This window comes from Athene noctua, chromosome 13, assembly GCF_965140245.1.
Source record: "Athene noctua chromosome 13, bAthNoc1.hap1.1, whole genome shotgun sequence".
Lineage (NCBI taxonomy): Eukaryota > Metazoa > Chordata > Aves > Strigiformes > Strigidae > Athene > Athene noctua.
Genome location: NC_134049.1, coordinates 2,608,579 through 2,626,479, shown reverse-complemented (window position 1 = coordinate 2,626,479; position 17,901 = coordinate 2,608,579). Strand labels below are relative to the sequence as shown.

The window sequence follows — 17,901 nt, the reverse complement described above, 5'->3', positions numbered from 1 at the left end:
TATATGAAACTAGCAAAGGATAGTACATTAGCAGCTATACTGACATTGACTGTTTTTACCTTTATTTTACCCACCTGAAAAACAACTCTGGATTTCTCAAGCAGGTATGTTCTCATGTTAGCTCCAATGATTTGGTAACTCTGATCAAAACTGATTTCAGTGTATTTTCCAAATCGACTGCTATTATCATTCCGTGTGGTTTTTGCATTGCCGACAGCCTATAAAAATTGTAAGCTTTTAGAATCTGTTTTACTTGCATCTTTCATAAGAATAATGTTGTCAAAACTGACTCAACTACAAGTTCCTAAAATCGAAGGTGCTCAAGGATCAATCTCAGCATTGAGCTGTGAGATTTTAAGATAAGCCTCAAATCAAACAGTGTAACATGACATAAACTGGAAGTATATTTTCCTAACATAAGGAAGCTTAACCAGTTTCTATTCCAATTAATAAAAACAAACAACTTGCTCAATATGGTTTTCTCATCGTCTAATTAATATGATGTGGTCAGATGAAACTCTGGAAGCAAACTAGTGCCTCCAAAGTGCCACTGGTAAGTTAGGCAGAACCTGGGTGTTCTGGAGCTGACTACCCCTTTCCATTAGTAACATTCAGATGCTAAACTTCAAATTTAGATATTCAACTCAGGCAGCTGAAACATCCCTAGATTTCCAAGAAAGATTCCCAGCAGCTCTCAGAATTCTTTCCTTGACGAGTACAGACGTGGCAGATTCTGAAACTCACCTCAGTTATTGGATTGGATGCCAGTACTTTATCTTCCACATGTGCATTGCTGCTTGACTTACTCACAGTGGCAAAGTATCTCATAGTGTATCTTGCAGACACAGTCTTTCCAGCTCCTGATTCTCCACTGACTATGATAGACTGATTTTTGTTATTTCTAAAACCAAATCATCAAGACAGTTTAAATCAGACATGTCTAAAATGTGTACATAAATGTAAGAATTATAGGTATGAAATAAATGTATGAAAACACGCTGTGGTTAACTCTCCTATCAGTTCCATCTTTCATCCCTTCCTCTCTTGCTCCTCTTCAGCTTAACCCCTAGACTGATGTCATTGCTATTCACTCAGCTAAGACAGTTTTTTGCCCCTCGCCAAGAATGAAAACACTTATGAGTTCTAGAAATTTCTCAGCTGGTTAACGAATTACTCCTTCTCTAGTCAAGCTACCCACTCAAAGGTATTCTCAATAGCCAGTGGCACACACACAGTTAAATTACAATTAACACTGACTGCCCCTAGACTTCAGGTGTTATTTATGGACATTACACAACATACTGAACCTTGCCATCTGCTTGTAGGCTTCTTCTGCCACAGCAAATATATGTGGATCCATGTCCCCCATGTTCTGCCCACTATAGGCATGGATAATAGCATCTCCATATATTGGCAACTGTTTATAGGGGTTTATTGCAACCAAAATTATTCCTGCAACCAAATGTACAAAACAAAAATGAAACATAGGTTAGGTCAATGGTAATGCCAGTTTTTGGCAACCACAGTTAAACTGATACAAGGTAGCAGTATTTTCTAAACTAGGTAGGAGATCCTGATCAACAAACGAGTCTCTAACTCGTACAAAAACGAGTTCACTCGAGTGAGTTAAAATACACTTGAGGAAAACATTATGCACATCATATTGCAAACTCACCCAAGATTTATTTAAGATTTTTTTTTCTATCTTGCATTTTAATTGGCTTACCACTATAGGTGTAGATCAGCTTAGACTCCACAAACCGAACTTTAAGATTGTGTAGAACAGCTGGTTCGTGGAGATAACTAAGTGCAGTCAGATCATTTTCACCAACAAGTATGTCAGGATTTCGCAGGGGTGGCAAGGCAGCTGGATCAACAGGGTAATTCAGTTCCTGTCAACAAAAATGACTTAAAATATCATAAAATGCATAATGTTTGCATAAACACAAATCGATCTTCTACCTTTACACAGAGTTACAGGGTTGATGGAGCTCTGTCTGATCTTGTATTTCATCAACCCCAGGCATCCCACTGAACCTGTGGGGCTTGGAGATGATGGAAGGAAGATGGAGGTAACTATGACTGCCTTGCACTTCTGATTTACTTCAACTAAAGACGAGTTTCAGTGCTTATTTGAAAAGTGAAGCGATCTTCAAGGCACGTGTTCTATACTAATGTTGTACAGATAGTAGAAAAGCACTATTCATATTTTTACGTAACAGCAGTTTACTGTACAAATTACAGCATGATAAAATTCTAGGCACTGCAGGGTTAGCATAAAAGAAAATACGGACAAGTCATTTAGATCTCGTAATGGCAAGTCCCATGTTTCTACATAAACATAACTCAGCAAACCCCACAATAATTAAGGCTTTTTTCCTTACAGTTCCATCTTCTAATTGCACGTGGAGAAAACGGTCTCCAGCTTTGTAGTTTTTTGTGATTTCTGCAGACTGCCAAACCGCTTCACTATCAGGGATCCAAACCCTATTGTACTACAACAGAAGAACAAGATAACAGTTAGCTTAGCCATTATCATAATACTAGACTAGGACAAAAAAGTAGTTTTCAAATGTCAAGTGCAACCTAAAAGCTGAACTAACTGGATGCCAGGAATTCTTGGGATTATTATTAGCTCTGTACAGCTCACTGGTTTTTTATATTTTAGTTATTCTTCGTGACAGAAAAAAAATGACAGCAGACTCATTAATCTCAGACATGCTTGTTCTGCTCCTGTTTAGTGTAAAGTCTGCAGAACACCACAGCATGCAGGCAGGGGAGCAAGGGCCAGACTGTGGCCAGGCTCTTCAAACCCTCTAACACCGAACAAAAAGAATAAAATACAGTTAAGGTAGAGCCCTGACTTTTATGAATTTCAAAAGAGCAAGTACCAGAGAAAGCACCTGGTTTAACAGAATTTGACAATCACATCCCTGAATTCAAGTCTAGCATACTGAACTTAGAAAGGATTTTGCCACAGGCACAGATGTACACACAAGAAAGACTCTGCAGTTCCCTTTCTTTTAATGGGACTGAAGTGCAACCTCCAAACATCTTCCCCTGTTCTAGGGTGAACTTCAAAGATTACTGGCAGGTTTCTTTCTTTACAAAGAATCAACTGGCTTAGCTGAGCTCAGACCCAGTGAGGTCCTTCAGCTCTGCCTCAGGAAGAAAACACCTTTCCTAAAAGCACTTATTTCCAATAGAAGCAGATGAACTATAATTTTCTTCCAGGTATTTGAAGAATCGAGACAACAGAATTGCCTCTAGCCTTCTGAAGCAGAAATGTCTGAATGTAAATTACAGCATTAAAACCATCTAGTTCTATGCTGGAGTTAAAATGCTAAAACATTAGCAACATCTTAAAATGTTCTGCCCTAGAAGCTATAGGAAATAGCATTCCTTAGAAGGACATAACACAGCTGGTAACCTCAGTAAGTCAGCAATTTCTTCACTGATGTGGTGTGTTCTTCTCATCCTGCCAGGGTTTAACAAAGCAGCAGCATCCCTCAAAGTCTCCCCAGTGCATCAACTATGCATTAGTAGACACTGGTTTTAGTTACACTGAAATGACTTCTGTTCGGGGATTTGCAGTTTGAGGCAACTTCTGACACATCAGCATCTTCCTTAAATCTTGGTGGAAAATATTTTTTATGCCATATAGCCTGTATCCCAGATGGCAATGAAGATAACATTGAAGACTATACTGGGACGTAGGAGAGGACAGGAGGAAGGATAGTGATGTCAGAAAAAAACTGCTGAATATTGCCTGTACATGTTAGCGCCAAGTTTCTTATGGACCATCTCTCCTCTAATTTGTGATAAAGTAACACCAGACAGCACAGAACCATTCAGTCTCTCCTTGCACAAGCAACCATGCTGAATAAGCTTCTTCCAGCATCATTCTGCTTCCATAGCCAGAACCCTTCATTCAATTCCCCTACCCTAGCTATATTCACAGTCAGTTTGAACCAACTGTGTATTTAAATAAACCCATGAGAACTGCTACAGCTGCTTACTTGAAAAATTAACATTACTCAAGGATTTCATGAAGTGTTAGCATACCCACTGACCCCTTGGAGACTCACATACCTTTCGTTTTGGCACTGCAACTGTTGCTTTTGGCATAAATGGCTTTTTTCCCCTCTAATTCGGAGGAAGCCCTGGAAGCTCCGGCAGATGCTCAGAACAGGAGGGTCTCTGCCCCAAGAACCTCACTGACCACACTGCCAGTGGTGGGTGCCTGCAGAGGTCCAAACAGCTGCACTCTACCTCAACAACACCCTTCTCAACTCTAACCCCTGAGGATCAACACCAATCGATCCAGGGTAAGAGGGACTTTCGCAGGGATGTCTTACCAATTAGCTTGGGTTGCTTGGTAACCTCTCCAGGTGAGTTTTCAGTGTCTCTAAGGATGGAGGTTGACCTTTCTGGTCAACCATAGGCCAACCTGGCATGCACGCCAGGTGATGAACCCTCACCAAAACCTCAGCTGCTTTCATGACACCTCTTTGCTGATGCCTTCAGCAGGATGGCATTTTTGACACAATATCCAAATTCACAAAGACCTTTTCTAAACAACCCCAAATGACTATGATGACAACATTTTCATCTAGTTGATCAAAGGGAGAAAAATCCAGCCTTGCATATATGTATTTAGTGGGCAAATGAAAGGCGTAGCTCAACTGAATCAGTTTTAACTCTGCTTTTTCCATGCATATTTAAGTATAAACTGACTTTTGTGTCATCCCTACACTATGTTGATTTCCTGGCTTATGAAAAATATCTATTCACAGCTGTTAAACTGAATTCTTTACTTGCTGTTATTCTATGTGAGTCAAGAATATCACCACCAAATAGCCTCAGGGGCACATAAAGTGTTCCCACGTAAGAAAACGAACTGCACTGGGTCACAGACAAGAAAGGGAAGAAAAAGCATGTGATCGAAGTGCTTAATCCTCCAGAAAAGGTCCCTGCAGTTCCAGGAGCCTCCATCGGCAAATGCACCCAGCCTACCAAAGTTCGCTTTCTCCAAACCCTGCCTTACAAGTAAACAGAAGAGAGTTTGCTCATTTTCGTATCAAGTTACACCCATGCTCCTTCCTCCCCTTCACCTGCCTAACATTAATTCCTGATTTTAAAAAAAACACCACATTTGTTCTTTCAGCTGCTTCGAGTGTGGTACCAACACCACGAGTGAGTAAATACCAGGGCAGCACCCAGGAGTTTGTCATGGCAGCTGCTTCTGCGATAGAGGAGAGAGGTGTTTGTAAATTCGTATTGTGTGCGTGGTATTTTTGTTATTTGAAGCTAAGCAAACAAACCGTATGTCTCAACACTCTGGTGACTACAGGAAAAGTGAGAAAAATTGTGCAAAAAAAAAAACCAACCCAGCAGCCGCATTAAGGAGGAAGAATCATTTAGTGCCAAATATTTGCATAACCAAAAGAGTGAGCACTTGGCGATTAAGTGGCCAGGAAAAGTGCTCTTAAAGTTGCCCAATCGCTGGCTAGCACATCAGAGCCCTACACCTAAAGACCAAAAGTCTCAAAACGAAGTTTTTTTCTACGCCGCCCTGGGATTCCCGAGCCGCGGGTCCCACAGAGGTGACGCACCCTTACACACGGGGCACACGTTCCCTCCGCCAGGTCCGACCCCGAGCGCCTCAACAACGCGCCGCCAGCCCAGACAGCGCCGAAAGCACCCGCAAGCTCACTGAGCCTGGCGTGATCGCCCGGCCGGCCGCCCCTTCCCGTGCCCTGCTCCTCGCCGTCCCGGGGCGGCGGGCGCGGGAGAAGGCGCCGCCGCCTGCCCTCAGGGGCCGCTCCCGCCATGGCGGCCGGTGCCCCTCAGGGCCGCTCCCCGCCGCGCTCACCTGCGTGTAGAGCTCGGCCAGCGCCATCCCGGGCCGCCGGCGGCGACAGTGGTGCGGCAAGTTCCGCAGGGGGCAGGTGGCCGCGCCCGCCGCCGCCCCCCGAGGCGTGGGGAAGCGGCCCGGCCCGATCCTGGCCCGTCCCAGGCGGGCCCGCCCTGCCCCTGCCCCGCGGAGGAGAAGGCGGGTCCCCGCCATGGCGGGGCCGAGGCGCTCCGTGACCCGCAGCGCCGCGCTAAAGCCTTCCCGCTGAGGACAGCTTGCACGCCACCTCCTCATTTCGACAGGTACAGAAGCATAGTAGAGGATCAGTAGGCCCAGGTACGATGGATAAATCTGCCATGTAGGATCGATATTCCTGCGTTTAGGAATAATGGTCGCTCGCGCTGCCTGCAGCACCATGAGGGGAGCCATTCCTGACCGAGGGGCGAAACCCAACAGAAACGTGAATCCTTCCTATAAAACACCATGAAGAACTTTCTCTAACACACTCAAACAGCTCCGAATGCACTGAGTAAGCTTAGGGCACTAACAGGTATTACATTCAGTGATCCTCTCTGAGGGAAGAAGATTTGAAAATCCAGTACCAGGTTCTGGCAGGTGGATCTATGCCCAGAGGCCCACAGCCCCTCCCTGCCTGCCAGGCACCAGAGAGCTTTCATGGCACAGAAGACAATATTTTAGCAAAGTATAAATCTTAATTCTTATTTCAGTAACTGTTATTTCAGTAACCATTAATATTTGGTAACAAAAATATCGTAACAGAAGTGGGTTCTGTCAAAGTTTTTTCCGATATGCACGGCAGTTTATGGCACACTCCGGGCGTCCGGGTGTGTATTTATACAATCCTGAGCCTTCAACCAGCTCCCTTGGCACTCAACACTTCGTCTGCCACGGAGGGAACCCGTGTGATCGCCTGGGGCCTGTGCCAGCACACGGCTTACGAACAACCAACCAACAAAAAATCCAAAGCAAATCGTACAGTTGTATTTTTATTTGGACATTTTCCAGTGATAGCTATTAGGCTACAGTTTTTATGATGCATACATTTACTAAGTACAACATCAGACACTACAACATATCAGAGCTCAGGTCATTCTGACGATGTTTTGGTTTTCATCTATGTACTGTAGTGGCATTGAGTGAAAACCTGTGTTTAAAGGCTTTTATTTATCACATGAAGTATCAGCATCTTAAAAAAACCCAAGTGTTTACGCATCGGTTTTGTACGGTATTTGAAATACGTTCAGTTTAAATCACAAATTACACAGACCTCCATATTGCAAATGCTGGTGTTTCCAAGTTGGGAACAAATGTTATTTGATATCAACCCACTTTTCAACATTGAAGTAGATCCTTTTTTTTTTTCCTGTGATTGATAGAATAGATTAATCACATTTAACAGACTGAAGTACTTTTCACGTTCCATCCCAGATTGAAGTCTGAGAAGCAATTTTTCAAAATTTGGATAGAAGACTGTGTCCTAAACATCAGAATAAAATGATCACTGGAATAAAAATACACCAAACTGAATGAGGTAATTATTGTGCAAAATCTCTAGAATAACTGTATATAATTCTAAGGGGTCATTGACAAATATTTTTCCAGCATCCGATAAAATCTATCATAGCAATAGATAATAAATTAAAATATAAAAGATATGTCCACATTAAAAGAGCATAACAATGATTCAAAGGAAAAAAAAAAAAAAGTTGTTAAAATAATTCTGCATTATATTCCATGGTTAAAGAGATATTAGTCCTAAGGTGAAAGATATAATATACACTGACACTAAAATTTTACTTCTGAAAAGTGCATGTAAAATACTGCCATGTAAAATGTTAGATGAATTACCAATTACACATCTATTCCAACTTAAAAATATTTTCCTTTAAAACATGTCAAGCAGCATATACTTTTAATGTGATATAAAAGTAATACCAGTCAAACCACTGAGTTTAAGGATAATACCTATAAATTACTAAACACTACTTTTTTAAAGAAACAAGATACAATAAGGCTTTTTACAGGTAAACAAACGTAAAAAATAAACAAAAATACATTTAGGCGTACATTTTAATACACTAACGCTTAAGTAGTGGATACATTTCCTGATCTACAGTATGAACATACTGTAATGCCAATTGTTTGGTTTTTTTTTCAATAGGAGAAAAAATTTGTAGGTCAGCATGTTCTCACGTATTTTCTTTTCTAACCTCCCTACCTGATGTGAAGGCTTTCCCATTACATTCTCACAAGTACAGTACCCCGACAGTCTGAAAACTACGTTATACCTTACATGGAGCCACTTAACAGTAGCTGTAGTAGTTTCAGAAATCAAGTAACATTTGAAAAAAGAGTGTTTGGTATATACCATGCACAGGAGAACAATCTAAATCATTCAGCAAAGATCATTCAAAAGGTTTATGCAATGCAGTATGAGCTCTTGGAAGTACTGGCATGATCCCTCAAGCGTAACACGGGGCATACACATTTGAAAATAAGATGACATGAGTATCTTAAAATGATACCGACAAAATTTAGGTTGTCTTTACTACCAGTTTTAGCCACCATACGAACAGCACATCCACATCTCAAGTAAAACTTAACTGAAATGTTTCAGTCTGCTTAACAGATTTTTATTTTTTTTCTGAGAGTTTGCAGGCAAACAGATTAGTACCAAATAGTCTAGTAGTGTACCTCTAGATTATTTCTCAGTATTTTAAAAGAAATTAAAGTTAAGTTGCTAATTATTATAATACATAAAAAATATTGCACAATGCAACTGAGCAATGTGTGTGGCTTTTTTTTACATGTATATTGGAGCCACACACCACAAACTACTTGTATTTTAAAGTTCAGAACTGGAACCTTAAGCAAGGCTTCTGCCCTTAGGTTGCACATTGGTGAAATGTGAATTCTATACAGCAGATCCAAGATGTGTGAGACAGAAAAATATTTCCAGGAAGATGTGCAGTATCCAAAATAACTCAGTTTCTCATTATGCACTCTGGATCTCCAACCATTAAATCAGCATGAATCACAGTCAAAACCTACTTAACATTCTCGTTAGTTAACTTTCAAGGAATGAGAGCCTTGGGCTACTGCAGAAATTTTTTATTGAAGTTCTTCCTCTCAAATTCCAGTATGAAAGAATACTTTTGAATACTTTTTTTTTTTTTTAAGTGGCAAGAAACCAAAAGAGATTATACTCAATATACACACTGTCATCTCTGTGGTCTACAAACAAAGAACATTAGCCAGACTACAAAATCTAAATAAATACTAAAATCATTTATTGACTTCTGACCATTTGCTTCAAGATTCTGTATTTTTAGCTAACTACTTTTAAAAATAACTAAACGTGTAATTTCCAGTGTGCTACTTGTGCTTAGTTACCATTTTCCTCTACAGGTGTTATTCGATACCATTTGCAAAAATCCAGTTAAAATAACAGACTGCATCAGACTGTAAATAAGGTTGACAACAAAAAAAGAAATATCTTCTTTTTAGTGCTTAGTAGGATACTGTCATACATTTAAAAGAACACAATATGCAGCAGCGATTTCGTATGCGTGGTAAACCACAGTACTAACAAATGAACACTTAAGTTAGAGCATATCGTGAGCTGTAAGACTTAGCACTAGAATTTATGTCGAACTGACACAAATAAGTGGTTTAAGAAATCATTTTATATATTGCCAGCTTTTCCATTCCAGTTTTCACAAATTAAATGTAGCAGGCTCCCGAGTGACACTGTGTTCTACTACAAAATGCCTTACTTTCAAGTCTTCCATGTTCAGGACTGTGACTGTCCCTGTTGGTCCCTGCCTCTGAGAAGATTACATATGGAGTTTAATTTACACTATTTAAATACATTACTAAAGATCTAAAAATGTCTCTAGACAGCTGAAGACACCAATTTTTGTCCCAGCCCCATTTCCATACGGATCAGTGATGCCCTCATAAATGCAATGACTGAACACAAATGCACATCTTGCTATTAGCCTTCAATCTGTGGTGCTGTTATGTAGTTTTCCAGCTACTTTTACTACAGATTTGGGCACATACAGACTGTTTGTTCAGAAAATGTGTTTTCAGTGGCTCACTATGCTTTAATGGGTAAAGATACCAGGCAACTGATTCTCCATCTAACACCGATGGTACATCCTTGGGATCAGACACGTGATATGAAGCCCAGGCCCAAGCTGGCTGGGATCTGAATGGTTTCTAATGCCAGAGAGGATGGATTAAACGGAAAAGTAACAGGGAAGATGTGTTTAGCATCCATGAGCAACTGAGGAGAGTCCTTCCTGTCTCGCAGACGCATCTGCAAAGAGAAGAAAGTCGTTGCATCAGCATTTAGCTACTTCATTGATAGTAACCATCTTGCAAAGAGGCAGCACTTCATCTGTGCTTACAGAAAGATGCCTACGTGCAGACACACTGTGCTAACTTGACCTGACACATTTGCTACAGTTGTGCCGTTAACCTGTTGTTACTTTCATCATTTTCAGTTCTGCGTATCTTCCCCTTAGAATGCAATCTGAAGACATTTAGATTCCCTGCAAAAGGCAGAATTTGCCAACTGTTTGGTAACTGCATCTTTTCAGTAAGTGGAATTATAGTTCTATCCCAGTTCTACCTTCCCTTATCCTGCTACTAATGTCATTTGATTTCTAACAGACCAGAAAGATCATCTTTGTTTCTTTTATTTTGCTCTACTGGCTGCTTGTCTTTGGAGTCTTCAAATCATTTCATTTTCATCATTGTATATAAAACCGGAAGGGCTAAATGAAGAATTTCATTAGGAACAGAGGCCTCCGTTTTCAAAGCAGTTGAAAATTCTCATGCAGACACAGATCTGATAAAAGTAAATTTGCATATATAAATGTTACCACTTGAAAAGTTGGCATGCAAGTGTGTTCACATAAACGAAGAGGTACAAGCACAAAAACCTCTCACCTTCCAAAAACCTCATACATAATGACAGGGAAACTAACATTTTCATGCAAGTCTGCAGGCAGTAAATTATGATTGCTTAAAATTTTAAGGCTAACGTCACCTTTTCAACATAGCTAAAAAGCCTAGTTTACACTTCAGGTTCCTGAATGTATTTCAGGACACAAGCTCTTTTGGCTCATCTGAGGGTTTCTTAGAAATAGTCAAATGATTTTTGATGAAAAGATACAGCCATACCTGTATTGTACGTATAAATGATACCAAGACTCTCTCTTCAAACTCATTAACTGGAGTATACAAATTCAGAACTTTTACAATCTGTGAAGAAGAACAATAAGTTTTAGGTTCATTGTCCTGATGAATCAACAGATGCATCCATGGTCACTAATAATATCCTTTTTAAATTAGCTATTTTAAAAAGAAAATTCTGTACAAGTATTTTGGGGTTTTTTGCTTTATCGATCACACAGAATTCCATCACCTCCTTAATGCTACATTATACAGCTGTCTCCTTCAGCACATGTGTTCTTTGGAGGTAGAAACTCTGTATTTCTACATGTGTGTGGAAAATACCAAACTATGGAAAAATCAGATGATAAGTAACTGATTGTGTTCCTACACCTCTGGAAACATGCTGTATTTCTCACCCTAATTTTGACCCTATAATTATGACCTTCTGTAACTTCCACTCAAGAGTCTTATGACTTCACTGTTTTTCAAGAGCATGAGCTATTTCTCTAAAAACAGGGATACAACCACCAAAGGAAAGAACTGCATCACAAAGATTTTAAATAATAATATGTGTTAAACTTGTAAAACCTATAAAAAAATACCTGATTTTTTACATGACTCTCTTTTTTTAAAAAAACAACACTTTTTGACAAAGTTCCACTTGAAGTGTGTGGAATTCTAACTTCTCATTTCAGTACAAAACCAACAGATCTTCCAGTGATGTGAATTACTAAATCAAAACAGCCATATCAGTGCAAGCACTAGTGCTGACACCATGGTGGAAGAAATGGAGAAATTTCTTCCTTTTCCAGCTGGGAATGTTCAGTAATCATCAAAGATCCATTTATTCCTGTGCAAGCTCTATGCAAATATAGCATGGTTAAAAAAAAGTGCAACTTATCTGTAGAAAATCTAAGCTTTCATAAATAGAAGCCTTCAGCTGTTTACTGAGATACACTTGGTTCAAGCTTTTGAGGCTGACGGGTACAGTAACTTAACACTTTTGTTCACAGGCCCTGAGAGAACAGCTCTGTGTATTGTCCATTCACTTAACTGGATACTAACTGATGGCACAAAGATAATTTCCTAGTACCCTAGGCAGAGCTGTCTGGAGTACAGCAACGTCTTTGAATGAAGAGCTTTCTCTAGGGATTTTCACAAACTGAGAGACTATGTATAGTACTACACACTGCACAATCACTTGAGCTTCCTCATTTGTTCAAAATTTATCTTGAACCTCAAAAAGGTCTAGTCCTTTTTTCACCCTTCCAACTTAATCTGTTTTAGTGGTACTAATGCACAATGGAGTAAGAAATCCTCAATCCCCGTGTGACAGCAGTGCAGGCAGGTGTAGCACACACCAACGGAGCAGAGAACTGCTCAGAAGTGACAGCAGAGCAGACAGCTGGAGTTTGCTTACCTGGGCAGTAGTCAGTGCATTGCACATTGAACAAATGGCTTCTGCATCTTCATCTGTTTTCTTTTTTACTTGCAACAACTGTGCGGCCTGGATGAGGGGTTCCAGTGTCTCTTTAGCCCCGCTATTCATCAAATTTTTATCACGTAGCCATTCTTCCAGTTGACTCACATTGTATCTGTACAAAGAGGCAGGAGTATCAAGACATTAACGCTTGAGTATGGCTAAATCAGAAGCACGTGCAATTTCTCTTTCCCAGTGTTTCTTCTTTGTCCTTAACATCGCTTTCCTTTACGCTTGTAATGTCTCATAATTGTGTCTACATACTGTTTTCTTCTGATGAAGGCAGGAAATTTTTAGTTTCAAACCAGTTAGAAACCACGGCCAAACACTTCCACTAACTAGCTTTGCCCATTTCTGTTCCTATTAACTGCAGGCATGTGATAAGAGGAAAAGCAAACAAGATTTTGCCTGTGCAAATGTGCACTGAGGCTTTTCAAGGTTACTTGAGGGACTGGAATGCCTTGGCTAAATCTCCTGGCATATGCCAGTAGAATGCACTGAACACCTGATACCAAATGCAGGAATAGAGTAACATGGCTTTACCGCAGGATGCGGCAAACTACAGTGTGGTTGAACACAGCACGTATCCACTGAGCAACCAGCACCCAAAGAATGCAGCAAGCATATTTGCTATTCTTCTCTAAAAGCTGAAAAAAACCCTACCAGCATTTTACCTACAGTTACCTACCAAAGCAAAACAAAAAAAAATTTCCTTGAAAGCCAGGTAAGGATTTGGCCTAAGTTAACCAAGCTCTTTTTAACTGAACCTCACAAAATCAGTCTAACAGTGGTGTGGAAAAATAAATATTTAAAATGTATCTGCTATTCCATCAAAGTTATGTTCAGCAGCATCAAGAGTGCACTAAGATTTCAGCAGCACATTCAAGAAAAGTATAACATGAGCTCTCCCACCTTATCTGCATTCCTTTGCTCCACGAGCACATGTCCTTGCGCAGGAGAAGATTATTAAGTGTTACAGCCCCAATGATGTAGAACATCTGCTTGACAACCTGTTTGATCAGCTCTGGATCCATTCCGTGCTGGCACATCACTGAATGGAAAGAGTTCAGCTGCCGAATAATGGAGTCCAACGTGTAGGTTCCTTCATCAGCAATGCTGGATGTTCTCTTCCGCAGCCCTGTTGGCTTCACCCCTGAGACACCCTGGATAGTCTCATGCTCCAGCATTCCTGAAACTGTATTTGAGCAACAACATTATTACAATGACTCAAAATTTCCCATATGCAAGCAAAACTTAGTATTTACACAGAAAAAGCAAGCTAGGCTTTCTGTTAGCCACACTACCATGATTTCCAGCAACTCTGTCCCCCACTATGTTCTCCAAAATCTAAGCTTCCAGGGTTTTTACAAAGATTCCATCATGTGTGTTTGAAAGGAAGGTCTATCTAGCTCAGCAAAGTACTTTTTTTCCTCCCATGGTTGTATGAGCAGCAGAATCAGCAAACCAAAAGCCATTCCATTCTCCTAAACACTGTGGTTGGAAAGCATAATGAAAATTTCTGTGAGAGGACTGTCTGACAAGAAAAATTAAAAGTACTTTTAATGAAAAAAACTCTCTGAATGTAAGCTTCATCACTGCTAGCTATTTCATGGCTAACAACTAACCATTCTTCTCCATATTCATTTTCATTATGAGTTCTCATGTAAAAAGTCTAATTTTTCCACGGGATATTTCCCAACAGACAGGGCAACAAATGTCAGACTGTCCTAACAGTTTCTTCCTGTGGATGCATGATTTACAGCACGCATGAATACTGATTTATTGTCACTGCCAGAGGAACCACCCACAGTTTAGTTTTTCCTTTAGTCCAACCTTTCCAGTGTAGCCCTTGTCATCTATAAACAGAATACCACAAGAACTATTAATGAATCTCTACTGGTTGGGAAGAAATACAAGATACAGTATATTACCACCACCACCACCAGAGTTTTCCTTTCGGTACTACTGTGTGAAGTTTAAAGAATTCAACTTTGTCTTACCAATCATTGGTTGCAGAATGTTTTCCAACACTCGGACAAGTTGTTGGTAGATCTGAATAGCCAAGTCACTCAGTACTTGTCTGTATTCAGCTAAATCAAAATTAGTGAGGCAGTGTTCATTTTGACGAGGTGTATTATGCTTCATAAACCCCTGAATTCATAAAATAACAGAAAAAAAAAATGCTTTAGTGGAATACAAAAATATTACACAAAACCAGTATTGATATTTTTTCATGCAGCTGACTAATACTTTCAAAATAATAGTCATAGCTCCTCCTTAAAAGTTTAATTTGTAAGTTCTTATGATTGAGGCTAATGCTACGATTTGCTTTTCAGGTGTGACTTGTGCCACTTCCTTGCAAATGTGCCACTGCAAATTCAAGTATCTGACACAGGAACAAACTCTGCCAACGTTCTGGCAGGTAAGACCCTTTCCTCCCACTCCAGCGTGGGCACTCCCACCTAGTCATTTATAGCCACAATCCCAGTTAAGTATGAAGAAGAAATTAGGCATGCCACAGACTGGAAACATAAACTGGTCTGCCCTACTGTGGCTAAAGGGCTTAATATGGCCTTTTTCATAAGAAGTGCAGTGAATCATTACTAAGCAACATAATGGTCGCAGCCAGATTTTTCTGCTTAATCTGAGCTGGCAGCCCCCAGCCTGCAATAAAGAGAAACAGGTTCAAATCTTATTCCCTCGTGCTTTCCATTGATGTCATCACCACCACTCCAAAAAGTGTCGCTGTTTTAAGAGACTTTGACTAGACTTTGAGATATTCCGGGTATTTCTTAAAGAGTAGTGCTCACAACAGTATCATAGAGCAAACGAAACCAGAGTAAGAGCAGTGCTTACCTCTTCTCCACTATACTGCTTCAAACAGTGCAAAAATCGGCAGGTGTTCGACAGCCAGAAGGACACTGTTTCAAAGTCATCACCTCTTTTCTGAAGATAAAACAAACACATTTCAACAAAGACTGGTAGAAGGAATAAAATAATAAAATGTTAGATAAACAAACACTTGAAATCTACTTGCTGGTAGCTATTCAGATTCTGATGTTTTGCAAAACTTTGTGTGTTCAGTAACATTAGAAAAGCAAGGTTTTTGACAAAATACCATTAAACACCCTCCCTGTTTTCTGTATCATTTTTCAAAAACTCTCAAAATACGATTTCCTCCACAGATAAGATCCTTTTATGTTTTATAGACTTATCCTAACTGCTCTGTGCAGAAACCACAGGGCAATGTGACTGCATTCTCCAAGCACTCGCTCTGTGGTGGTGACTCTTGCTAAGAGCCCAGCATGGAGGATGGGAATGATGCAAAGCCAGCAGGAGGAGCAGAGTACAATTCAGTTTGCATGAATGTCACATCATATAACCATTTTGGCAGCCTGAGATGGAAAACATAAAACAAAAAGTCCACATTGCCAAAGAACACAGAATCTACTATAAGCTATCTGAGTAATTAAAATTTCTAGAGCTCCGCAGCATGCATTTCATTCTCTTAAATGTGTCCAAAAGTTTCTATGAATATCTAAGTTCCTACATGATTGTTTGCACAACATTTTTTTCAAAACATGTAGCTTAGTTAAACGCTTGGGTTTTGAGCACATCTGCTTTATTTAAAAACTATAAAACTCCATGAAGCATAATGCATATTTAAGTCTTAGTATTGCTTTCTAGATAGTCTTGGCGTAAACTCCTAGCCAACTCATTGAGAAGACTTCAGGCAGTACCATATTATCATCAATGTAATCTGAAGGTGAAGCAAATGAGGAAATCTGTGAACCAAAACTGCAAATGAAACAATTCAATTAAGTGTTCTGGATTGCAAAGCCTCACTATGCAAACTTTGCCTGCACCCAAAGCTTTACAGGCATAGCTTCAGAGGAGGAACTCCATTCAAAATAAAAAGAAGGTAGATCTCTTTCCACTAATTCAAACATCTGTGGTATTATGTGGAGAAAATACTATCACTATAATTTGCTGCTTGTTAACAACTTTTTGTAACCTTGGTGGGAGGACTTGACCGATGAGAAAAACCCAGAGCCAATTCACGGAAAGTCTTTTCCTCACTCCTCTAACATAAAAATCAAAAGCAAATTTTGAATTAATGTTTTCCTAAACCAAGCAGACTAACTAACCTTCAACACTTTTTTGATGCCATTGATAGTGGAAGTCAACAACGACCGCACTTTTTGGTCATCATTAAGGTAATCCGCGTGACGTACGCACATGAACAAAATATATGCTGGTAGTCCTGGAATGAGGTTGACAGCTACCCCACGTGGTTTCAGCTCTTGGGAAAAACAAACATACATTGTTTTGTTAAGTATAAAGCCATTGGAAGGTGGTGTATGTGGTAATTGCAACCTCCCCAGTTAACTGTACATACATATCTATATATGGGCAGGGAAAACTAAGGGTAAAACTAAGAAGAGCCACTTTCTTCATAAAGTATCAGAACAGAATAAAACATAACTGCCTGCTAGAAAATATGCAGACACATTAATATGTATTGTACTCATCAGAAAGGATGATTAGATTACACATTTAGGAATTTTAGATAAATTGAATGCTGGCAAAACCAAAATAAGCTCTTCAGTTCACAATGCAAATTCTGTGTTCTTATCATTCATTTTTCAGAGTGTGTTGGAGCAGAGGAGGCTGCAAATGAGAAAGATGCTTACCTAAAATAAGATTCTTGACAAGTTTTTGTTCATCCTCCTTCTTATATTCTAACATCCCTTGGAAGTCCTTTTCTTTCCGTGGAATGTTCACTGGACGAATAGGTTCATCGATGATTTGTCCAGGTGAAATGTTCTCCATCTGGCCCACTTCAGAGGAGAAAAGAAATTATGTAATATAATATTTTCCGGTGCAACCAGTACAGATCAGAAGAAACTATGACATTTCTAAGGAAAAACTCCAGCATATAGAACTAAGAAATGTTTTTCTTTGGTTCAGGGTAACACTTAGCAACAAAATGACTATTACACAAGATGACAAATTTTTGATAAATGAATCTCAGAGTGGCATTCTTCCTTTGGAGAAGAATGGAAGTGGATGAATGGCATCCATTAATGAACACTTACTGCTAATTTCCTGGATTTTATCATATAAAAGCACAACTGCGAAGCCATAGCCATTAATCACTTAATCCCAGATTACTACTGCAAGGGTGACTGCTAATTGTTCTGCAAAATGCCAGTATTTTTCAAGCTTGTTACCTACCGTGGTAGGTTTACCCCGACCAGCAGACAAGCACCCACACCCCCACACATGCTCAGTTCCCCCCAGCCCTCCAGCGGGACAGGGGAGAGAATATGAAGAGCAAAAGGGAGAAAACTTG

The 17,901-nt window shown here is 39.9% G+C and overlaps 2 protein-coding genes across 5 annotated transcripts in view; both read right to left on the bottom strand.

Moving 5' to 3' along the window:
* Nucleotides 1-6,124, bottom strand: part of MYO5C (myosin VC) — a 35,519-nt gene extending 29,395 nt beyond the window's left edge. For 3 of the 4 annotated variants that reach the window (XM_074917359.1, XM_074917358.1, XM_074917360.1), the window contains exons 1-6: nucleotides 5,876-6,124; nucleotides 2,385-2,495; nucleotides 1,727-1,892; nucleotides 1,308-1,452; nucleotides 745-901; nucleotides 75-218 (exon numbers count right to left, since the gene is read on the bottom strand). In XM_074917359.1, coding sequence (XP_074773460.1) covers nucleotides 75-218; nucleotides 745-901; nucleotides 1,308-1,452; nucleotides 1,727-1,892; nucleotides 2,385-2,495; nucleotides 5,876-6,070 — 918 coding nt within the window. In that variant the 5' untranslated portion in view covers nucleotides 6,071-6,124. Of the gene's footprint in view, nucleotides 1-74; nucleotides 219-744; nucleotides 902-1,307; nucleotides 1,453-1,726; nucleotides 1,893-2,384; nucleotides 2,496-5,875 lie in introns of those variants that run through there. The other variant, XM_074917361.1, reaches the window with a different exon arrangement.
* Nucleotides 6,125-6,855: 731 nt separating this feature from the next.
* Nucleotides 6,856-17,901, bottom strand: part of MYO5A (myosin VA) — a 101,646-nt gene continuing 90,600 nt past the window's right edge. Inside the window, exons 35-42 of the mRNA XM_074917357.1 lie at nucleotides 17,240-17,386; nucleotides 16,694-16,848; nucleotides 15,402-15,491; nucleotides 14,546-14,696; nucleotides 13,458-13,740; nucleotides 12,486-12,660; nucleotides 11,072-11,152; nucleotides 6,856-10,202 (exon numbers count right to left, since the gene is read on the bottom strand). Coding sequence (XP_074773458.1) covers nucleotides 10,050-10,202; nucleotides 11,072-11,152; nucleotides 12,486-12,660; nucleotides 13,458-13,740; nucleotides 14,546-14,696; nucleotides 15,402-15,491; nucleotides 16,694-16,848; nucleotides 17,240-17,386 — 1,235 coding nt within the window. The 3' untranslated portion in view covers nucleotides 6,856-10,049. The remainder of the gene's footprint in view (nucleotides 10,203-11,071; nucleotides 11,153-12,485; nucleotides 12,661-13,457; nucleotides 13,741-14,545; nucleotides 14,697-15,401; nucleotides 15,492-16,693; nucleotides 16,849-17,239; nucleotides 17,387-17,901) is intronic.